The sequence below is a fragment of the Xiphophorus maculatus genome, chromosome 20 (genome assembly GCF_002775205.1).
Source record: "Xiphophorus maculatus strain JP 163 A chromosome 20, X_maculatus-5.0-male, whole genome shotgun sequence".
In the NCBI taxonomy this organism is placed as follows: domain Eukaryota; kingdom Metazoa; phylum Chordata; class Actinopteri; order Cyprinodontiformes; family Poeciliidae; genus Xiphophorus; species Xiphophorus maculatus.
Window position 1 is genome coordinate 1,399,669 of NC_036462.1, and position 25,031 is coordinate 1,424,699.

The 25,031-nt window shown below is 40.2% G+C and overlaps 1 protein-coding gene across 7 annotated transcripts in view; it reads left to right on the plus strand.

Moving 5' to 3' along the window:
- chl1 (cell adhesion molecule L1 like) overlaps positions 1–22,612 on the plus strand; it is a 96,166-nt gene extending 73,554 nt beyond the window's left edge. For 5 of the 7 annotated variants that reach the window (XM_023324780.1, XM_023324782.1, XM_023324784.1 and 2 more), the window contains 9 exons: positions 651–766; positions 880–1,084; positions 1,216–1,338; positions 5,867–6,046; positions 7,221–7,250; positions 9,140–9,205; positions 17,558–17,689; positions 18,755–18,827; positions 21,913–22,612. In XM_023324780.1, the coding sequence (XP_023180548.1) occupies positions 651–766; positions 880–1,084; positions 1,216–1,338; positions 5,867–6,046; positions 7,221–7,250; positions 9,140–9,205; positions 17,558–17,689; positions 18,755–18,827; positions 21,913–22,117 (1,130 nt within the window). In that variant the 3' untranslated portion in view covers positions 22,118–22,612. Of the gene's footprint in view, positions 1–650; positions 767–879; positions 1,085–1,215; positions 1,339–5,866; positions 6,047–7,220; positions 7,251–9,139; positions 9,206–17,557; positions 17,690–18,754; positions 18,828–18,965; positions 19,651–21,912 lie in introns of those variants that run through there. The other 2 variants (XM_023324786.1, XM_023324785.1) reach the window with 2 other exon arrangements.
- The last annotated feature ends 2,419 nt before the right edge of the window (positions 22,613–25,031 follow it).

Sequence of the window (25,031 nt, forward strand, 5' to 3'; positions counted from 1 at the left end):
TATTGTGCTAATTCCTGCATATTGACACTGCCATGAATTATGGTAATGTAGATTAATGTGCACTGTCCTACTGAAGTAAAATAAAATTGAGTTAAATAAGTGCACATTATTAACCTGAACACATCATCCCCACTGTGAAACATAGTGGTGGAGATGCTTCTCTTCTTCATGTTTTGTGATGTTGTGGATAGTTCAGCTCATTATAGAGAAGAGGCAAATTGTTTTGGTTTTGGACCTAATCTTGTTTTGATGTTCAGGTACAGCTTGGCTCTAGCTGGGTCTGGGGTAGGAAGTGGGGGTAAGTTGTGGAGGGGGGGGGGGGGGTAAGGAGGAGGTGTGAATTGTATGACTTCCTCTGAAGCATAAAACTAGGAGTCACACAACCCTGTACTTCCTGTGTTCAGCCTTCTTCTGGACTTGTCCTGTGGAGGTCACCTCAGGTCATGACTCCTCTTTAGTGTCATGTGCTGTCATTAATGTAGCGCTAGCTCATTAGCCCAACCCTGTAAGTCCGTTTTTTTATAGATATCCATGAGAGAAGATTTGTGAATCATAAGTGTGTTTTGTTTTTGTAGATTATTAGGTTTTCTTAGAAAAGCTGCAGTTCCTCTAACTGTTACTGATTCTGACGTGTGTGTTTGCCTCTGCAGTTCCCTCTGCTGCACCTGACGACGTAGCTGTGGAGGTGATGAACAGCTCAGCGGTCAGAGTGACCTGGACACGCGTCCACAAGGACAAGCTCCATGGACATCTGGGAGGCTACAGGGTAATGCCTCAGAAAACATGGCTTTGCTTTCAGACGCAGCTTAAGAGGAGTGGCCACAACCTTGCTACTCCCAACATGTGTATAAGGTAGAAACTGTCTGTCCTCTGCTTCAGATAAACTGGTGGCGCCTGCGCAGCCTGGTGGACTCCAAGAAAAGCCACGGAGACAAACACTCTCTGGCGTTCCCCGGGGATCGGACCCACGGCACCGTGCCGGGCCTGACGCCCTTCTCTGAGTACAGTCTCATCGTCATGACCTTCAACGGGAGAGGCAACGGTCCGGGCAGCCATCCGGTCAACTTCAAAACCCCAGAGGGAGGTAGGGTTGTAGAAAAGCAGCGTGAGGCGCATTGATTCACAGCCTCTGAAGGAAACATCCAATAATAACCAAGAAAGTAGGTTACTGCTGCCTACAGTGCTTAATGTGTGTGTTTGTTCTTTGCACCACAGTCCCAGAGAAAAACCCAGTTTTGAGGGTCACGGATGTAAAGAGGAACTCAGTGTCTCTGGCCTGGGCCCCTCCTTTGGAGCCCAATGGGATTCTAACAGGATATGTACTGGAGTACCAGCTCAGTATGTATCGCTCAGGAAAATGACAGGCTTTCTTTTTATGCTTCCACCACAAAGTTTATAAATATGAGTGCATAAATATTTAAGTATTTACAGTTTGGGAACAGTAACAATATTATGAGCTTAGTTTAAAACAAATGAAATGTTTATGCTTAGTTTATACTTCCTTTGTTACATTGGACTAAGTTTAGGCCAGTATGAGATTCTCACTGGCTGCGTTTCCATTGACTACCTTGACATTTCCAATTTAAACTTGCTTAATGAAAACATGCCAGTTTCAAAAAAACTTGTCTTTTGATCAAAGGTTTTTGGTGCTAGGATGAGGTGGCTTGTTCGACCGTTTCAAAATTGGTTTGTTTCCCAAAACTGTAAAGGAAACACTTTTTTAAAACACATGTTCAACAATCGCATGTTACCACTGGCATAAACCACGAAGAAGAAGATGACAGGAAATACGTGAACAAACTTGTTCATGTCTGTTTTTAATTGTTTCTTATTTAATGGAAACACCTCAATTTCAAAATTGTGTTGTTTTTTTTACATTAGCAGAGTATAGACAAGGTCTTGTGCACATTTGTAATGGAAATGCAGCTATTGTGTGATATCATTTAGTAAAACTACTGTTTTAAGTAAGCATAGTGTGCACAAAAATTTCAAAACAAAATGTATATTATGATGTAATACATGAACAGATGATGCTCATGTTCAATTCAATTTCTTTATATTGCACCAATTCACAACGAATGACGTCTAGAAGCAATTTACAAAAACATTACTTCAATTCAGTCACACATACATCCCAAATGATCCTAGTTATCAAACGTTGCAATAAGCTGATTAATTACTGTCTTGCAGCTTTCACTCCTCCCAGACGAACATTCAGAGACGATATGTTGTTAAATTTACATTAGTCCCTCACACAGAGCATGCATGTAGCGACAGTAGAGAGGGAAAAAAAACCCTTTCAACAGGAAGAAACATCCATCAGAACCAGAACCGTTTTCAATAGGAAGACTGATACCGAAGAAGAAAGGTCAGATGCACAGGGGTACTTTCTATGTTAATGAAAAGTAAAAAGTTAACAGCAGAAGAGGCAGAACGGTTAGTTGTTGGTAGCATTATCTCAGCCAGGAAGGCACCACCACTCAGCAGTACACTAGACCACGTGTAGCTTCAATGGAGAAAAAAATAACAGAGAAAACATAAACCTAACAGCAAATAATGTAAATTGGGGAGTAGTAGAAGAAGAGCCTGATGAAAAATGGTCAGTGTGTCCTCCAGAAGCCTACTGCAGCATCAGTACAGAAATGGGTCAGGATAATTTAAGCCAGCCTACTGTAACTAAAAGCTTTACAAAAAATCTAACTTTTAGACCGACTTTTAAAAGTTGACAACATCAATTTGACTTAACATCACTTTTGCTTTATTTTCAGGATCACAAATTGGCTTTTTTCCACATTTTTCAAACTTTGCTAGATACAAAAAGTATTTTCAAAGAAAGAGTTTATCCATATGCTATTGTTATCACTAATAATACATAATAATACATAAAAAACAATTAAACACTTAGGGAATTAGAAACCTTTCTTTTGTTCAAGATAACAAATGAGAGAGCATTTTAAATGGTTCAGAATCTGGTTCTTTTTTAGAAAATACAAAATAAATAAAGAGAAGTTTTGAAACCAGAACCTTTAAAATGTTGGTATACCATGAGACCAAAACTCGATCCAGCCTAAATTAGACTATAGATGTGTAGTTTGTGACACTGGCTTTAAGAAGGATGTCTGAAAAGACAGAAGGTGAGTTTCTGGCCTGTTGTTGATGATTGTGCATGCAGCCCTTGGTTTTTAACAGAGAAACATATTCATCCTGGTATAAGGATATGTTGGGCAGGATAGGTGTTTTGCATCACAATCATGAGCAGTTCTGGCTCAGTCCATTAGAATCTAATTGTCCTGACTCAAATACATCCCTATTTGGATATCCTTAGCTTGCAGTTCCTGAGGACATTATCCAGACACATCACATGTCCAAATGCTGTGCTGATGTTATGCAGAAGTCATAAGAAAGGTAATGACCAACTTCTAATAACGTCGTAGTGCAACATTTCCCCGGCTAATTGGGTCTGATTTGGTCACTGCGCAGGAGGGCCAGGCATCAGGCGGCATTCAGGAAAGGACTTTTCTGGTTGTGCGCCACAGCAATTAGGCTGATAGGCTCTCTGAAGTGTGACTTTTTGTTGAAGTCCCCTTGACGGAAGTCATGTGCGAAACGTTGAGGATAATGCAGCCAGCTGTTGGGAGTATCATCAATGACACAAGTGGAGTCTCAAGCTCCAGCGCATCTGTTCAGGAATAATATCAGATCCTACAGGTTTCTGATGAACGTCTGCTGTGACGCTTTTCAGAGTTTGCAACAGGATTTGAATCCCTGGCAAATTTCCTTGAAGTAGTTTATTTTTTAAAGTTGTCATCAGAACAGACCAGCAACATTCCAGACACTGAACTGCTGACAGAAATGCTCATTAAACTACAATGAAATTAATTTATTGTTATTGTATTATTTAATATATCATATAGGTAAATACACCACTCAATTTTCTGCAGATATTCCATTATTTCTTTGATTCGGTACAATCACTGCTAACAGTTTATTTTTGTTGGGAAGAATCACAGTTTCTGTACTTAAACAAACATTAGACAGGGGCGTTTTACTGTGTGTACATTTTTAATTATTCTTTGTCCCAAAACAAACAGCTGTCTGGCATTATATATGCTTTAAATGTTTTCCCAATGACATTTACTAGCCAAACTAAAATCTTCAATTTAGCAGAGAGCTAACATATCACAAAACACAGTCATCATTTTAACTTAGTCACAATATACAAGAACACCTAAACACAAAACAGCAAGTCTAAATACAATAAATCTTCCTGCGGCTGGGTGCATAAGCATTAATATAGAATGTGACAGAAACAATTCAGGATACACTAGCTGAATGCTAAATTATCAGGGTAACTAGCATGCTAGCACCGAATTGCTACCACTATCTCATCATTTCCGTCTCAAAACAGAGTCTACATAAGACCAATTAATTTTATATCAAATAGTATTTGTTTAAAACTATGTGATAATTTTATCTGTGGTGCTTAATAAACTTTACCAACATGTAATTAAACAATGTGTAATTACAAAATTAGGGCTAGCCAAGTAGACCAAGAGACTTCAGGGAAGCACTGCCACCTTGTGGTGTGCCTCGGTACAACACGGCCACGCCACATTCTTTACCCATCTAATGCTTGTTGCACTTTCACTGTACAAGCCATATGGCATAGAAAATACAGTTATCTTTTATCTAACAAGGTCCTTTTACTGGCAAACTTCTACAGATACCAGTAAATTTTAAGGAGTCCCTTATTCAGAATTCCACTAAAAGCACAATTTTTGCTTAATTCTTTGTTTCAAAGTATCATTTGGATTTAAAATTCAAAACTGCTGAACGTATCATTCCTCTTTTATTTGCAGCTTTTGTGTTTGTGCAGATGGGGTTGAGGCACAATACGAACACTTCCAACCAGTCTAGTGTAGCTTGCACTGTTCTGAACTGAAATATTGTTCTAAGTGGGAGTCGAAAACAACGTTGGCTTTGGTTCATTCTGTGTAGCAAAATCCTGGCTTGTTTCACACTTCATAAAGCCAACCGTGTTTGGCGCCGGCTGAAGAATATTTGGACTTGTTGTTGTTTGTCGCGAGTGTGCGAGCCAGAGACTGCAGCCTTTCGCCAGTTCACTGTACAAGATAGAGAACACAAGCTGGCAGGCCACAGGGTTTCTGGGAAAGTTACAACATAAAGCATTAGCAAGATGGAAACATCCTGCTGGTGGCCTTTTTTTCTCTCTCTCTCTGCTCCAGTGTGGATTGCATAATTTGCCAAAAAGACAATTTCATCCCTTGAAAGAAAACTGAACAAGAATCAAAATTTTTACTGAAGAGGAGAGGAGTCCCTGGGTGGAAGGAATTTACACTGAAGCATTCATGTCAGCATTTCTGTTGCTCTTAATGTGAGGAAAAACATTGCACCTCTTCCACAGCAAAGGTCACCTTAACACCTGCTGGGTTTGTTTTTGTTACTAAGAACATAAATGTCATCTTTATACCTAGCTGGCTGCCTTACAGTCTGAAAAATGAGATGCAATCAGAAAGCAGGCATCAAAAACACAAAGACGATTGAGTTTTAAATGGACAGTAGGTAACATACTGAGTTCACTTTTTAAAAAGAAAGAGGAGGTGCATTATCTACCTGTTTCTTTGTGAGTTTTTATCAACTGAAGAACATTAAGTTAAATCCAAATTATTTATACTCTCTGAAAATCTTGGTTTAAAGTTTTTCTTACCAGCACATTTTCTACTTACTGTTTTCCTGCAAGTGATAAATGAAGCAAACCCTTCCAAGTTTTTGTCAGTTGGCAACTAGATAGTTATAACTGAATATTCTACCAGAATTAAAGCTGTATTTTCCTTAATTTCTTTAGTTAATGACACAGAGGAAGTTGGGCCTCTGCAGGCTGTGAACATCAGCAACCCTGACACCACGAAGTGGATCCTGCATGAATTAGAGCCTCTGAGCAAATACAAGTTGTATCTTCGCTCCTGCACTGCGGTTGGCTGTGGGCCCGTTGTCAGCGAGGAGAGCACCACCGCCCTGGAAACAAGTGAGTGACTGTTTATACAGTAGCTGCATTTCCATTACAAATGTGGGCAAAACTTTGTTGATATTCTGCAAATGTTGAAAAGACACAATTTTGCATGTGTGGTGTTTCTATTCAAAAGGAAACACAATTAAAATCACACATGAATAAGTTTGTGATAAGTCATTAAAAACATGCCACGCCACCATGCGCCTTCCATTTTCTCTTGACCATGTGACTCTTGATGCAAAAAAAGTTTCCATTGCAGTTTTGCGAAAAACACCACCTCATTCTGGAGCAAAAGCTTTTTATTGAAAGATGTGTGTTTTTTTAAATTTCCGTGTTTCCATTAAGCAAATTTATTTTCAGAATTCCAAGTTGTGCAATTTTCAATTTAATGGCCAATAGAACTGCAGGTAATGTCCACTAAGAGGGAGGCAGAAATTAGTGCATTCTCCTCTGCGAGGCGTTCACAGGCCACCTGTTCATGAAAATATCTTTCCCTTTGTCACCATGACAACGCAGGATAAGAAATAAAACAATGAAATGATCATCTGAAAGAGGGCTTTACATTTAGTAGCGTAAAATAAACTATCACAAAGAGCTGATGTGTTGGAATTAATTACCAGCTAGTTTGTAGCTTCTAATCTTTTCAAATGCATACTTGACTTCAGAAAGCCATTTTTATTTACCTGTGTATCTGTTAACACCAATAATTGCTGGATGGCTTTTTTTTTTTCTTTTTCCAAGAAATTGGCAGCACAGGGGCTCATTATGCAAAAAAAATCTTCAGTGTTTACAGACAGAATCCTCATAAACACAGAAATACACTTAATTGGCTTTTGTTTATTTGTAAGCTGAAAAGCCAGTGGAAATGATTACAGGGAGGATGACTCACTTTTGTCATGTCGCTACTTGTAATTTTGCTGGGTGGCTTTGTGCATGTTGGAGGGAGAATGAAAACCTTTTGTGGCAGCTCTGCTTTCAGTCTGAGCTCCGAACATGTCGGTGTTGTTTCTGCTAATGGTCCTCTGTCTGCACTCTCATACGCCACTAAATAGTGCATTGCTTTCTGATTTTGCTTTGATCATGACAGTGTGTGTGGTGAATTTGTATGTGAAGGTGTATGTCTACTTGGTCATGCAATGTCTGTCTCCTCTTCCTTTCATTTTTGTTCTTTGGTTGTGTTTTCTTGCAGCTTCTTCTTTGGCTCCTACTGTTGGCATCAGTATGTTGATCTATGTTTATGCAGAAAGCGGGGCGTCGTACCAACACACACTCTGTTTGTAACTTTATGCAGTTTACAATGGTATTCATGTGTTGTCATTTTACAACCACAGACTTCAACATATTTTATTGGATTTTAACTTATAGGCCAAAACATATTAGAACAAAATTGAATCTGTGATTTTCAAACTTTTTTGTTGGTAAAATTTTGAAAAGTGTACATTTCTCAGTCCCTTCAGTTTTTCACAATTCTGCAACACAAAGAAATTCACGTGAAGGCAACAGAGCCCCACATTTTTTCATCCTCCCGATCAACATCAAAACTCTGAAACATTCGGTTATGCACAAGGGGAGGATAATTAACATCAATTTACTCTGTTTCCTTCTTGCAGACTTTGGAGAGGGTTTAATGAGGAAAAGGTGTCGCAAAATTCCTTGCAAATATCTGTAAAATAGCACAGTAAAATCAGTGATTTTGATTGAAATAAAACAGCAAAAAATCTGAGTGATTAACTTCTATCCAGTCTCACTAATGTCAACATTGTAAATCAGTCATTTGCTGCGATTCCAACTGTAAGTCATTTGGGGTCTGTCTGTCTCTACATCTAAAAACAGATTTGTTTTAGATATTCTTCTATTCTTGTTTTTTAATTGCTGTGGTTCTCTGACTGGGTGGAGAGCAATGATTGTGGCCATTAATTTTTTAGACTTGCTACAAATTCTCAGTTGGATCTGGACTGGGCCATTCCAACACAGGTTTTGATCTAATTATTTACATGGTAGCTGCGTCTTTGGAGTTGTTCTCCTGCAGTAAGATTAACCTTCACCTCACTGTCATGTCTTTACAGTCACTAAAAAGGTTTGCTTCAAGAACTTCCTTGAAGTTAGCTTCAACCATTTCATCATCAACTTTGTGTGGCTTCCCTGTTCCTACAGAAAAATCGCATCCCCACAGCATGATGCAGCCGCCACCATTTATCACACATAGGAATTTGTACCATGCACCTGTCTGCTGTGTTCCTTGGTCTTCATGATGTGTTTTGTTCTTTAATTGTTCTCTAACAAATCTCTGAGATTTATACTTTTCATATAATTGTTCAGGTGATTTCTGAAGGCAGTTTGGATAATATTTGATTAAGTGACAGTAGGCTGAACAGGTCCAAATATAAATGTATAGCAGACTTTCTCAGAAATGTATGTGTTAAAATTTATTATTTCTGTTTTCTTCTTCATGTTCTACTTAAATGTTCACATAAATTCCCATTAAAATTGTTTGAAGTTTGTGGGTGTAATGTGGTGCAACACTTGAATACCTTCCCCAGGTTCTGTCTGAATTTTAAAATGGTGTTTGTTGGTATGAGTCGTCCTGTGATGTACATAGCAGTTGCATGTTTTAGCCGTAGCAGGACAGACATCAGTGCATGCTGTACGCCTCAGTTCCAACCAACAGGAAGCGTTTTATTTGTTTGATGTTCCAGCTCGCCCTCAGATGATTGACCCCCTCTGTTGTTTGCAGAGAGCACTTGGTGCCTCCTTTCATTAGAAAAATGTCAACTTCCTCACACTAAAAGTTCGTGGCTTCCTCTCTAATAACAGTGCTAATGAGTAAGCTAATTATAAACTCCTATTAATCGTCCCCTATTAGCACCTGTAAATGAATGTTGACTTTTTATCCTAGCAACAGCAGCCTCAGTGCTTCATGTCAAAACTCTAGCTAAGGTAATAAATTATGCTTCGTATAATTTATACTGCCTTGTGTTTGGAAACTAGTGGAGCTCTTTTGTAGATTTGTAGTCACTAATTTTAGCCCAGGATAGCGCTATGCTAACAATAGAATGTAGCTCCTGCTAGCTTTGCTTCTGGTAACCACAAGATGTGTTTTTCTTTTAGGAAAGTCTCTCTCAACTCCGACCACTCCAAAGTCACATGTGACCAAACCCACTCGTCCCAACATAGGTATAGCAGCAGTTCTGATACGAACAGCAAGAAAACACGTAAAAATGCTGACAAACCTTTTTGTAAAATCAACCCAACTCACTAAAGAATATGTGACAAACTAGAAAATTTCTGAAGAAATTTAAACGAGGCCTGCCAAAGTGTGCCTGTCGGTTGGCACACTTCGTGGGCGTTCTGATGCTACAAATTAGCATCAATGCTAAAGTAAGCTACAATGTACTGTACTCAATAGCATGTGGAGATTGACAAACATGTTGAGTAACATGGACTTATGCCATTCAGTATGTTGAAATTAGTGTACAAGTTAAAATGAGCCACACTGCTAACATTAGCCAAAATGCTGTCAGTAGCATGTGGAGCATCACTCCATTCAGTGTACTAAGCATGGCTAATAAATAAGAAAAATAGCTAAAAGCTTATTTTAGGGAAAAGGCTAATGCTAATGGGGGCAGTGAAATGCAAAGGTTTGTGCTAAGGTTAATTTACTGTCTTGTGCAGCAGGGCAGTGCAATAACCTGAGAGAAAAAAGATAGTAAATGCTAATATTAGTTAGCACTACCCTGAGAGGAATATTTAGGCTTTTATTTTGAAATTCAGTTACAAAACTTAACGCGGTGTCACTGTTGCTCCCCGTGATTAAGCTCATAATTACAATCCTCTGTACTGAATAGCTCTCTGATAGCAGACGGTGTCCATAAACAAGTTTACTAAATATTGTACAATAACTGAAAAGAGAGATGTAACTTCTATCATGAATATAGATTAGCCAAAAACCCTCCAAATTACAATGAAATACTTCTACTTCTGGTGGGCGACGGAAGTAAGACCCTTAATCGTTTCCCCAGTAAGCCTCCCAGGAATAAGGTTGATAGAATGTTCAGTTCCAATGGTATCAATGACATCAGTGGTTATGACGACACTCTATGATACCACAAAGGAGTCTCTCTCTTGAATGTAGCTCGCAGACAGCGTTTTCTCAGACCTGTTCCTCAGTTCTATCGCGACAGATCACTCTTCAGAGCAAGTTCGAAATTAATCGAAGCAAGCGGGATATCGATTCCAGATATTACACGCCTTTCAGAGAAGCAAGAATTTACCAGAACATCGACATGAAGCAACAACAGATTGCTTGTGAACATGAAGCTTTTCCACCTGAGCTTTCATGGGTCGACATTATGGACCTGAACATCCAAGTCGACTACGACGCTGTCATTTTCCCTTTCGAGGAAGACACAGACAGCCCCATTGAGCCGGAAGACGGATCAACAGAGATCCAGGGGGAATCAAGTCCTTCCGGCGACTTAGAGAATCCAACATCATTGGAAGTCGAGCAGGAAACAACTCCCTCTGCTGGCTTCAAGATTACCCCCTCGGTGGAAGTCGTGGAAGAGAAAAGCCAACACGTCATCGATCTCACAAACCAGGTAGACGATCTTAAAAAAGAACTGCAGGGTAAGATTTTTGATCTCCATGAGGAAAGAGAACGAAGGATTGCATGCCAGGCTGAAGTCAAATCACAGCAGGAGGAGATTCAAAAACTGCAAAAAATGGTAGTAAAAGAACATCACCTGCGAGTCAAACGCGAACATGAAAGAAACGTGCCAGAGATCCACGTATCAAAGGTTTCTTGCTCTACCAAAGTTACAGCCGACAAGAGCGTTCTTCAACAGTTGGACTACTTCAAGAGGGAGGCTGAAAAATACGCCTCCCGCAATAAAGGTCTGATAGAAGTAATGGTTGAAGAATATAGAGTGAGACTTAAATATGAGGAGCAGCTCAAAAGTCACACAGAGCAAGCTTCCAAATTCAAAGAACAGGAGGAAACAGTGAAATCTCTGCAGGGTCAGGTTGCAGACCTGAAGGTGAAGTTAAAACTTGCTCTGGAAAACAACCATCCTAGAGTCTCCACCCAACCAGAGGCTCCCCTGCAAATAGAAGGCTCCCTACGAACAGAGGAGTTCAAGGAAAGACAGACCTCCCATCAACCAGGGAGGTACGAGGAAAGACAGACCTCCAATCTATCAGGGAGGTCTAACGAAAGACAGACCTCCCATCAACCAGGGAGGTACGAGGAAAGACAGACCTCCAATCTATCAGGGAGGTCTAACGAAAGACAGACCTCCCATCAACCAGGGAGGTACGAGGAAAGACAGACGTCCAATCTATCTGGGAGGTCTAACGAAATACAGACCTCCAATCAACCAGGGGTCTCCATGCATAGCGTGGCTCGGCCTTTGCACCGACCCACACCCAGGTTGCAATCAGAGGAGTCCACGCAAAGCCAAACCTCCACACAAACATGGAGGTCAGAGGAAAGAGAGACGTCCATGCGACCAACCTCCACTGGTTGCATGAAGGGGCTTCATGTTGGCGTTGGCATGAAGGCCAATCTATGCCCGGCTCGGCCTTTACGCCGACCCACCCCCAGGTGGCACTAACCTAGTGGCACTAATCTAGGTCACTATCCAAACCTAGGTTTTGCTAACACTCGGCATTAATTGATTGATTAATTGATCTCTCTAAATTGTCCTAAGGTGTGAATGTGTGTGCGCAAGGATAAGTGTGTTAGATGATGGATGGATGAATATTTGTTAAAAGTGTCTGACAGTAGAATATGAAACAGAGAATCTGCGAAAATGCATCTGGCTCTGCTACTATCCAGAAACATCCAATCAGAATCAAAAGGCAAACCTTTGGTTCTGATTGGTTTCTAATGCGTTGAATGTGTCTCAGCACATTCAACACATTAGACTACTAGTACACTGCAGCTACACAATTGGCAGAAAAACACCCTAATATTATATCATCATTGTTTATACTGATTTAGAAAACAAAATGCTGTACAGGTTTGTCAAAACTATTTCGACCCATATTAGAACTTTGCATTGATTTCCTTCATTTTAGTAGCTGCGATTTTGCCTAATCCACACATTTTCCCTAACCCCAAACAATATTAGTCTATTCCTAACCCTAACCCTATCTAAAACTTAATTAGCATCTTACCTCTAAATGTTACCCCTGACCCAAAACAATGAGTCCATCATATTAGGACCAAAGCCTGGTCCTAATATGATGGAACTAATGCAGTGTTTCTCAATTCTGGTCCTCAGGCCCCCTGCCCTTCATGTTTTAGGTGTTCCCCTTCTGCCACACACCTGGTTTGAATCTGTGGGTGATTAACATGCTACTGCAGTACTTGATGACTGCAGAAGAGGTCATGCTGTTCTGGAACAGCTGTTCTGAAACAGAGACACACCTAAAACATGCAGAGCAGGGGGTTTAAGGACTGGAATTGAGAAGCACTAACCTAATATGACACTGGACATATAATGGTGCGTTCACACCAAATACGTTTTGAGCGTCAGGCGCAGCTGGTTTGCATTCAAAGTCTATGTGGAGGCGCATCGAGGGCCGTTGCGTCCTGCTTCAAGCCTCTAGCGCGGCGCGATTTGAACCGTTTGGAGCGTTTGACAAATCTAGCGCATCCAACGCTTCACATAGACTTTGAATATAAACCAGACTCGCCTGACGCTCAAAACATGTTTGATGTTAATGCATCAGTAGAATGTTCAGTTCCACTGGTAACAATATCAGCAGTGATGACATCACTCTTTGATGCATCAAATGAATCTCTCTCTTGAGTGTAGCACACAGGCTGTTTTTCAGACCTGTTCCTGTTTCAGAGTTATAAGTTATGAATCTTTTCCAGGAGTATTGTTAAAATTATTTGAAGGCACAGAATCAGCCCAGTACAGGTTCACATTCTCAGGTTAGAGAGACTCATCTGGTATAAAGTTAATTTTTTGGTACTGGAATCACATTTATTAATTTAATCAAAGCATGTCATCATGTCCAGAGCATAGTAGCATTTTGTTGCTTTTGCCACCACTAGATGATATGCATATAAGATATAACATAAACAGCACCATTCAGAGATGCAATGAGTTTATAGCAGCTGTTCCACCATGTCTGTAGTTCTGACGTTCTGCCATCACTGTGGTTCTAAAGAGCAGCTCAGAGAGGCAGACTAAATTCTGTCTATTTTGAGTCTAACTGACACTGTTTTGTGTCAGTTAGACTTTTGTTTTGAGTTAAATTTGGCTCTTTTTTTGTTAATTATGTCGCCACAGTTACTCGAAATGCCAACAAAAGTAATAGCTCCCCTCACAGGATTGAGCCGCACGTTTTGATATATATATTGTGAGGGGCCACGCAGTGGTACGAGCCGCATTAACGGTAGTAGGAAGGGGCAGTTATTTTGAGGTGTAGAACAATAGGGGCCTGCCCATAGCATTGCATAGGGATTCTATCCCTATGCAATGAATTATTTTTCTTTCTTTCTTTGGGTTTATTTCAAATGTAATGGACAGAGATGACAAGAAAGGGAGAAAGGCGGGGAAAAAGTTTCAAAAGAAAGAAAGCAGAGGATAGAAGCTTAGAGAAAGCACAAGTCAACACACTAGAAGTCAGCCTCTAAACCAGCAGAAAGAGAACAAAATATTCACAAAAAACTTAACTAACTACTAATAAATGCCTTTATTATGGAGGCACTGCAGGATTAATATGCAGCCAATTCAAACATGTCAACACATGTGAAAGTACATTTATTTGAGCATTTTCAAACATTTACACACAGTAAGTAGAATAGCTAATTAGAGTGTTATTACGCATGTATAGACATTGAGTATGTTGTTTTTGGTAGTAGTTAGTCATTATGGGGAAAGCATTAATAAATGTGTTCATTTATAGCTTGTTAAGTATGAATCATCCTTAATTAATTAATGTTTTGTAGGTTAATTAACTGTTAATGGTTAAAAAAGGCTACATCAAGATTGACTTGATGTACATTATAAAGTGCTACCCATTTTCCTAGAATGGCCACAGGACCCGTTTGGTCTGCAGAGCAACATGAAGCAGAAACCACCAACTGTTTCTCTTACTGTACCGTAGTTTAATATCTTGGCAACACTGTAGGGAAATCTAGGACAGCAGATCTATATTGTGAGCCGGCAGTGCGACTGCAGAGAGGAGTCGCTTGAACGGGACAAATACGTCTAATTGTAAGTGATTGATTTGTTGGGCCCCGGCGCCGCCTGTACACGGCAACAGATTGACCCGAGAGCCACCGGAGATTTCCATGAAATCTTCAAGTCAGTAAACAGCCACACAGCTCTAATGAGTAGAAGAAGAAGAAAGAAAAGAGAGAGGAAAGCTCATATTGATGTTTGAACAACCATAAGTGGAAGCTGATGAAAGCACCTATATTAGAATATTTCACAGCTTTGCCTTTGTGACTTTGAAGGGCCGTCTTCTCTTCTGGGCTCCCTGCTGGCTGAGCAGCTGCTCTGTGCTCCGTTTAATAGCAGGCTGAGCAAAGAGGTGACAAAAACACGGCTGTATTTTTAGTCATCTGCCCGTTTCAGCAGTTTGAATTACCGTGGTTGCACGCTAATCCATCTGCACTAGCCAGAGAGACAGAGTGTCAGGCCGTGGTTAGGGGACGGACCGACCCAGGTGTGTTTGTGAACTGAATTATCACCTGGAAATTAAAAAAAAAAAAAAAAACAGAAGTGAGGCACCTGAGCTGGAGATGGAGAGGAAGATTTGCATGTTTGCCTTGTTGGGGGGGAGAGAGGCGGATGGTGCCTTGTTCACCTGAAGGCTTAGAAAGATCCTGTTTGTCAAACTGATGATGCAAATCACACCCAACATGAGAAAACTGCAGAGAAAGGTTTAAATATTAATACATCAGCTTTGACATCACTTTTTAAATGTGACCATTTAGATTTAATTCAGTTAAATAATCCTCACCACTCTCAGGATGGAAAAAACAAATCCATTAGCAAAGAAAGCACATGTTTAATGTCATGAAATGAACATAGACAGGAACAAGATGAGTCCATCTGTAATATTTACATCGTATCAATTCAATTCAAAAATACTTTTTTGTACTCCCAAAGGGAAATGAAATACTGTAACCCATATTATGTAACTTTCTTCAGAGTTGCTGTAGAGGCTTTAGGTTGTGGGATCACATCTGTTAACAACAGTCACCAACTCAGTGACTTTGTTACTAAATTCATCAACTTTTCAGACTGAAAAAATCTGTATCAGTCAAAACCAGAATTGGCAGGTCAGGCCTTTTAAAGATCTGTGATCTTCCAGAAAAGTGTAATAGATACACCTCTAGAACAACATTCATCACCTGGAGTTTACATTGTTTGGGAAAAAATGAATATGATAGAGATAAGCAGATGATTAAATGACCTTTTTTGTATTTCGGTTCTGTTTATTTTTTATCTAGTAAAAGGTTAAAACAACACAGATTACAGATGTACAGTATTAAACATCAATAAGGTGTTTATGTGTTCTTCATAGTCCACCTTTGATTCAATCTCAATATTATCATTTTTAATGAGGCATATCATACTAATACTGCTGTGAGTAGAACCAGACACTTCCTACTGAACACTCTGCTACATCCTCTGTTTCCTTTCCCCTTCACCAATGCTTCCTCTCCTCTCTCTCTCACTCTGTCTCATCACTCCATCATCCCCGGTCCTGTTGAATGTCAGCTCAGCTGTTAGCAGCGGTTCTGTTAATATCAGCTGGATTCCTGCAGGTTTTCTGCAACATGTATGAACAGCTGCAGGTTCTTCTCTCCTCAGCTCCTGGTTCCTGTAAGTGGCAGCAGTAACATCTGCAGTGCCTTGAAAAAGTTTAAATGTCCACATGCCTGTTCACTTTTTTTCCCTGACAGATAAAATCTGATAAGTGTGGCATGCACTTGTTTTTCCAATTTAGTGCAGCCAAATGCCTTCAAAAATGAAAATGTATTTTTTTTATTATTAAATCCAGTGAGTTATTCAGAACAAATTGTTACTTAATAAACCAAATAAATCTGTGAATTATTCAATCTGAGTATAAAGCAGTCCCTCAAAGACTTTCTAATTGTTTGTTTGATTTGTTTTAATCAAAATCATTTTGAATGTGATGCTACTTTTGTGAGCAGTTTAGTGATGTTTTCCCTCATTAAATCCTTTTCTAAATTCTGCATTTAGAAGATTAAAGATGAGAAAAATAGTCAGTAAGTTACTGTTACTTCCTGATTATTTTCACAAACATTTTCATTCTTACATACACAGCTCCATTTTGCTAATTGTCACATCAATCACAGACTATAAATGCAGACGTATGAAATCCTGCCACCTGCAGTTGGGAGTTATTTAAATTAGTAATTTAAATGTAATGTTTTAATCATTTTTATGGCAAAAATTTGGCAATAAACTCACAATTATGCAAATTAAGGACAGCAGTAAAGTGTTCAAAGTAGAGGGTAGAAGCATAAACCTATTTTTACACCCACCTCTCTTACAACAATAGCATCACCCAATAAATGACTATTCAGGTTAACTTGGTTATAACATTCTTTTTTAGCTAGTATAAATCCATATCTATGACTGGTACAATGCATTCATATTTGCATGCCTTTATGAGCAAGCATCACTCATTTTGAAAATTGAAATTGAAATCAAAATTATTTCTGTAGAACACTGGAAACTGGAGTTTCTCCTTCCAGCAGGACACACACACAGCCTGAGCTCCAGTAGAATGAGTTGGATGGAAAGGTTTAATCAAAGTCCAAATGTAAATGTAATGAATTTATTGCAAAAACTGAAAACTAGATTTTTGTCAATTTAATTCATGCCACAGTTTTTCGGTTTTCATTTAGAAAACATTTTGGAAAACCACTTTGTTGGGGTTTTGAACTCTTCAAAGGACTGCAGCATCCGTAGCCTTGTGCTGTTTTTTAAAATTATTTCTTCATCACTAGGTGTGTGTTTTCAAGACACCTTACAACCCCTCCCCCCAGGAGTACAGGTGAAGGTCACTGGACAACATCAGAGCTTTAAACTCTTCTCTCACTTTTCATTGATGGACTCAAACCTGAGACTGAATTCACCGTGTGCCTGATTTCTAACAGCCGGCTTGATAAAGCTAGTATGTTTGAAGAGGTTATCACAAGCAGGGCTAAAGGTGAGGAGGGAAAAAAAGTAATTGACCTCTTGATGAGGAGAGCTCAGCCGCGTCCTTGAAGCAACATGGCGACGTGGCGGTCCTTCACGCCGTCACTAGAATTCCATTTAGCTCACTAAGAGGAATTACATTTGTTCAGCGTTCCCCGCTTGATTAATTAGACAAGCAGGATTAGCTGTTTAATATTAATACTGGAGCGTTTCCATCAGCGCCTCGGCCCGAGCATCAGATTAGCTTGGTCGATGTAAACATTCAATCAAGTGTCCAATGCAAAGGCCAAGGCCAGTCAAAGTCACGGCATCTTGTCCTCCACAGGCCTGGCCAGCGTCCACGGAGGAATCTCCACCCAGGGCTGGTTTATCGGCCTCATGTCTGCCATCGCTCTGCTCACACTCATCGTGTTGATTGCTTGCTTTGTCAACAGAAATAAAGGAGGAAAGTATTCCGGTAGGCACACACACACACACGCACACGCACACACACACACACACACACACACACACACACACACACACACACACACACACACACACACACACACATACACACACACACCTATTCCCTTGTTTGAATACTAATTGTTGCCTAAAGCATCATTTTAATTCCATATTGTTGTTTGTTCATGCGAGAGAGGTGATCAATCATCAGACGTGTACACCACACCACACAGTCATTTACTGCAGCAGTAGACAGAACAGGCTGCTGCTGTGTTTGCTCCAGAATGCCTCACAGTTACATTTTTTACGTTGTTGGTGTGGCGGGTTTATCTAATTCTGTGCATGAGGTCACTTCATAAAGAGTGACGGCCTGAGCTGGGCCTGCCTGACAGTTTGTTGTTCTCCTCATCAGAGGAAGCAGAGACATCATCGGCGTCATTATTCACAGCTAATGACCATGAAGGACGGGGAGAACAACCACACACAGATCTGTGTTTCCTCATTTAACTCTCACTACCACTGACAGCTAGTGGCTGCTTTTCATAGGGTTCAGGTGGCTCACCACCCCGGGCGTCATGGCCAGGGGGACGCCACAGGTTCACACGTGTCCCTCCCTGTTCTACTCAGTGTTAAAGATTGGGGTTGAGAACTAAAACTGACATCTGATGTCAGGGGTTGTGTTGCTCCTTAGTGCTAAATTAAAGGAATATTACACAGTTTTCACAGAATCAAACATGTATACTAATGAGAAGCTCAAATTGGTGCTAAACTTTATGTTGTACAAAAACATCTTTCCTTTTATTATATAGATAGATAGATAGATCATGCAAAAATTAGCATTCTTCCTGTTGACATTAACAAAGAGCATACAAACTATTCACAATCCAGAGTTTTCTTGTCCTTAAGCTCTGAATTGTGAAGTGATTGAAATCTTTTCCTAAATGCTGTCATTGATGTTTGAAGTGGGAAAATGACTGCATATAATTGGGAGCAGTCAGGCGACTTGTCCAGCTGTCCATCTGTCTGTCTGTCTCCTGTGGAAATCTCTCAGCTCTTTTCATCACTTTGTGTGCAGTGAAAGAAAAAGAAGACCTTCATCCAGACGTGGAGTCCCAGGGCATTAATGATGACACATTCTGTGAATACAGGTAAGCTCTCGCTCTACCATCCCCATGAGGACAGCGTCTCACCACGTCACTGCATCCCCGTGAATGTTTGCCCCTCTTCTTTTTCTCCATCTTCTCCTCGCTAAATTCTCTCTGCCTTTTTTTGCTCTCGCCGAAAAGACAGCCCAGATTCCATGAGGCTCCCGCAGAGCCTCGCTCCTCTCCTGCCGGAGACGTTAGACGGGCCGAGTAACCGTGAAGTATGTGATAACCGGTTTACATGTGGGCGTGGTCAGAGTAGCTGCTTTTAGACTCGGTGTTGTGTGTGGTGAACAGTTCTGCTCTGATGTCACAGTTTTCTGCTCCCTGCTGAAGCCTCAAACCAGTCAGTCATTGAATGCGCCTCATCTCCAGGGCAGTAATATCAGGGCATGTGTCATTGGTCCTTTAGTGGTTCTGTTCATAACCGTCTGCCACAGCATGAGTCCCAGTCTAATTCTCCAATCAGTGGGATCCTCACTGCTAAACAAATGCTGATGTGATGAGGTTAAAGTGGCTCAGTGTGGCAGCAGTTAGATTTCATCATGTTCACTTCAGGAGCCTGTTGCCCTCAATGTTTAAAAAGGTTTCTACCAAATACTATCAAGTTCAAATTATTGACTAGTAATCATCATTTAGAGCTGTTAAATTCAGTCAAAAAATGCAGAATTTCACCAAAAAAGAGCTGAATTTTTAAAAATGTCTTGCAGTGAGGCTCTTTGAAGGTATTACAAGTTATAGTTTTCCTATTGAAGCTTTAACAGAAGTAGGATTTTTAACATTTATTAAAAGTGTCACCATGTTGTGGCAGAATAATATGAGACAGATAATCTGTGAAAAGATTCATCTCCTTCACCTCCTGCCTGAGCTGCTATTGCCATCTGAAGAAATGCTCACATTCAAAAACAACCAATCAGAGTCAGCAGGAGGAGCTTAGCACTGTCACTCTCCCTCATATATACACTTCCAAATATGTTAATGGCAAAGAAACAACTTACCATTGCAGAAAAACTGTTTATCCACCATCACTAGATAGACAGTTGGTAAGCTAGTTAGCATTAACTAACTCTAGCTAAAACTAACTAGTCTCACATTCATGGCATCTGTTAGGAAGGAGCTGTGGCAGAGCAGAGAGCACAAGGAAGGTGGGGGTGTGAGTAGTGCATACATGAGGATGATTGACAGCGTTTAGACCCTCCTACTGGCTCTGATTGGTTGTTTCTGACGTAGCAGTGTATTTGTTCAGATGACACCGTTTTTTCACAGATAATGTGTCTTATATTATACTGTCACGACATAATTTTAACAAAAATGCAAAAAAAACATTTTCTATAAAAGTAAGATATTGCAGTTTTATGTCATATGGCAGAGAGTCTGTAGGAAAGTGAAGGAATCCTCATGAGCAAAAAGCTGACAGCCAATAAGATGAACTGCAGTTTTAACCATTTAAAGCAACACTGAACATCTCTGTACATGGAATACAACGCTATATTAGCAAATATTAAACTTCTACAATTACAGGTTGCATTTATCACACTAGATGTTAGTCATAGCTACCTGGATTAATTTACAAACTCACTGTGGTATAATATATTTCTGCTACAGGTAAGAAAACTGCTACTGATAACAATACCAAAAAATCTGAAATGAAAGCAGACCAGGTTCAAAAAGTTTGGCATCATTTTTGCTGGAAGCCAAATAAGATTAATATTACTCTGTAAGGAAATGGCAGCAGTCAGCTAGCTTAGCATAGCATAGCGTTTTTGAGTCATGACTGTAAGTCATAGTTGTGAATGTAGCTCTGTGTTTAGATTCACTAGCACTGTTTGCCTTGTTGGTTTAGAGTTTGCAGCTGTATTTGCTGTGACTCCTGAGGTAAAAACCACCAGCTGTTCCTGACAGAACACAACTCCAACTACCTGGGCCATGTGTATTTTCATATTTTTGCTATTTTGTGCTGTAGTCCATATTAACAATCACATATTACCTCTTGATGTGATATAATGTTCCTTTAGGAATGGGCCAGAATGAGATTCTGTGGCATTATACCAAGAACCAAAGTCTCTGTTTTACATGCATACAACTTACTCTGACTATTCACAGATTCACCAGTTTGCAGATATTTTTGTGGAACATTTTTTCTATGTTCCACAGAACATAGAAACCACTTCAAATTGTTCATGGAAAATTCACCTGTTTATGAATTTGTCTGTAGCTTGAGAAGCTGAAATAGCTGTGCACAATGCTACTGGGCGAACCAATGAGCGGCGTTAGCCAAACAGTAAGCAGTGTTTCTTCAGCATTTATTTTCAATGCCACTGATTGTCTGCCAGGCTGATTGATTGGCTGATAGGCTGTACTCCCAACAACTAGAATAAGGAAGACTGTAGATGTCTTCTGTTATAGTGCCAGTTTTCACTGTGCGTATCGATGCACTTTAAAGTATATTTGATGTCTGACCTAATGAAATAGGCAGTTCTAAATGTGTTTAGAGGGAGTCTCAAGTATTCCCAGATTTTAGTTATTTATGGATTTTAGTTATTTATTAGTTATTATGTAAACATAAAAAGCTACAAATATAACTCCTGCTCCTGATGTAAGATCAGTACTGTCTACAGATACTTTCTGTGTAAGATCAAAGTTAATTGCAGCTTCCAACATTCAGTAAACTCACCACTTCTGCCTATTTTGTCAAAGCTTCTGCAATCGGCTCCTGAATAAGCGGCTCTTACATAATGCTACATGGAGTATTCTATGTAACACTTTGCATTACAGGATGACAGCATGAGCATCACCATCACCAGCCTCGACCCAATGCACCCGCCCCTCTTTATGGCTCATCTGTCTTCCTTTGTAAAAAAAATACATCGTTGCATGTTGAGTCCAACCTGTTACTTTGAGAATCTATGGAAGCATCCGTGACTACAATCCATCGGTCAGCCTGAGGTAGAAGCCGGTGTCCCTCACTAAAACCTGGGTGGAGGCAGCGATAGCGCCGGCCTGCACCTCCATCTCTCCCCTGTGACCCACAGAGCGGAGCTCCGTGTGGAATGCTGGGAAATCTAAACCCACTGTGCCTCTCCCACAGCGACAACGACGAGAAGCCGCTGAAGGGCAGCCAGCGCTCCCTCAGCAGGGAGATCAAGGCGGCGGACAGTGGGGACAGCCTGGTGGACTACGGCGACGAGGACGTTCAGTTCAACGAAGACGGCTCGTTCATCGGCGAGTATGGGAGCCGCAAGGAGAAGAGGGCGTCGGCCGAGGTCAAAGCCTCCACTCAGACCCCAGCGTGAGGAACAGAACGCCCAGCCAGCATCACTCTACCCACATGGAACCAACAAACCCAGGAGGACAGAGACGTTATCGAAGACTGCCGAACATTTTGTGTCAAAACGTAATGAGTCATTGCCAACTGCACACTGCCATACTCATTCTCTAAAGCTCTGTTCCTTCACACTGCAACACAAGCGTTACTAAATACCATGTATATATAGTGTATATTGTATGTGTTGAGTGTTCCTTTTTTATAATTATTATCACAAAAACTTTAGAGGTGGTGATTTGTTTTGTATTGTTTGCTCTTCATGTTGGTGTTTTCAGCTGCACTCTGGTTTGTATAAATGGTGAACTCTCACATGGCGCTCTGTCATTACATGAACCACTGATGTCACTGTGTTGCAGGTCACAGGCGAGTAGGGAGAAGTTGATATTTTTCCAGTCGAGCAATTATTACTGACCTTTTTATATCTGAAACAATTCATTAAATTTGATGTGATTTGTGTATGAAAGTTTGCCTATTAACTTATTTTTTCTCAGTGGTTTATACCTGACAAAATAATGAGGAAATCTACATATCACTTCTCCACCGTAACTATCCTGAGACATGAGTGTCCCTGTTATCTGCCTCAGCAGCTTCAGTCTTTGGTTAATGTGAAGCTCCTTCTCCATGGGCGTCCTCTGGCCACATTCCTCTCAGCTTGCAGATCCTTCCTGATTCCTCTCAGTTTGTTGGCACCACTGCAGGTTTCGGTAAGCGTTGGTGTTTTCACATCTGATAGTCCAGTAGACTCGGTTCGATTGGGAACCAAAACTCCAACATTTGTTCCATTTTCAGCTGCTGTTTTTCACTTTCACACTGAACTGAGTGAAACAAACCAAACCCTCTGAGTGACCCAAGAACAACAGAAGAAAACACAAAAACTTCTGAAGAAGACTCCTAGTGCAGATTCCTTCTTCACAAATTGTGAACAAAATTTTACTGGTTGTAATTTTTTTTTTGTCTTTGGTAAAAGACTACAACCATTGTTCCCCCAAGCGCTAGACTAGCACGTTTGTTTTGGTTGTATTTACCCAGAATGCTCTGCACTGCAGTCTGCTTCCTGCTCTTGGAGTGGTCTCTGGTCTGCTTGCATTCACATGTGCATTCAAAGCACACTAGAGTTCACTTCAGTCCAACTTAGACCAGAATTAGTATTTTGGTCTGAGTTTGATTGCACATTCACAAGAGGTGAATGTGCAAACAAACACAGTCCAAACAAACTGGAGTTCAGTTAAAGTGGACTATAGAAGGATGATGTGAATGCATCCCCTATCAACTTTGCTAGAAGAGAACATACAACATCAACTGGACAGGGAAATTTGCAACAAATATAGCGAGAAATTTCTCAAATCTGTTCGCCCACAAAATGACATTATTGGAGCACCAACAGCCCTCCCACATTTTTGCCCATGTGGGCAACCCTACACCCAACCTACACCCACATGGTGAGGATCACACACCCAGGTTGGCTAAAACTGAACCAGACATTGACCGTCTGGACACTTGACAATGGAGAAAGGGTTTTATTTTTCCACATATTCTCAAATTCCTGAAATAATGGCCTAGGTGATTTTTTTGCCAAAATATTTTTTTATAGCCCAAGTTTCTTTTATGAAGTAAAATATGTTCTTTTTTTCTGCAAAAAATACTTAGATCATTATTTTAGTAAAGTAACAATATATCAGTGCCAGGTTTGGAACATGTGGTTCATTCCAGATGATCAATGATTATTTATTTCATAAAACATTCCAGACACTGATGTTTAAATGAGAAACCTTTGGCTGAGACAAGAAAGCTCAGGAGTTTTTAGCAGCTGTTTCCCACTCCAGCAAATCTGAAGTTCAAATCTACAGTCAGCGGTTATTTAGCTTAGAAATAATCTTTATCGTCCCTCAGTGGGGAAATTCAGGCAAACCTGCAGCAAAGTGACAGGCAGGTTGAAACGTAAACTCACACCAAGATTTAAACAATGTACCAAGTAAAACCATGTTAAAAAGGCTGGATACTCTGATGATTCAGCCTAGTAACAGTCAAATGAAGCAGTTTGATCTGATTCAGTGGGTCAAGATATTACAGCTGGATGTCACATCTCAGGTGTGTGTGTGTGAGTGTGTGTTTGCCACATTCCTCATTGATCTGAAAGAACCATCTGGTGGTACTTAACCTGAAAACTGCTATCTTAACATGAATATTTTAATTTCCATCTAAAGTGCCTTGTAAAAGTATTCCTAGCCCTTGAAATTTTTACATTTTGTGACATAACAACCACAAGCTTTAGTGTAATTTAATGGGATTTTTATGTGACAGACCAAAGTTCTATCTGATTTTCAAAAATAAAAATGCAGCATGTAGATACATTGGTGCCTTTATTTAAACAGGAAGAGGAAAAACTCATTGAGATTTAAAGTCTCATTTATTAAAGTGTCCTGAGCTATTCAGCAGCAAAACCAGCTAAAACAAGACAATTGCAATTTTCTTAAAATGATAAACAGCCTGAAGAATTACTGTCTTAAATAAGAGTTGTCAAAAAGTGCCATTTCCATTTAATTTAAAATAATTTAAGGAGGCTTCTACTTTTTAACCTCTACAAGAGAATTTAAGTACAGCTTAAATTAATGTGACCAGGCCAAGAAACCTGAAAGACATCTGCATAGAAGTGAAAAGAGACTTTATGCTGTGAAACAAATTGACGTCAGAGCAGCAAGAACAATGCAAACAAGGCTGGTCTCAAAACTGAGCCCTGGAGGATCCACAAATTAAGAAGGGTTAGTTTTGATTTGCTATCTCCATCAATCATGGGGCCAGAAGCCGAGGTCCACTCTGGAGATTTCATCAGTTCATCACAGTGGAACACAAACACAGTTACACCAACGGGCAATTTAGATCCC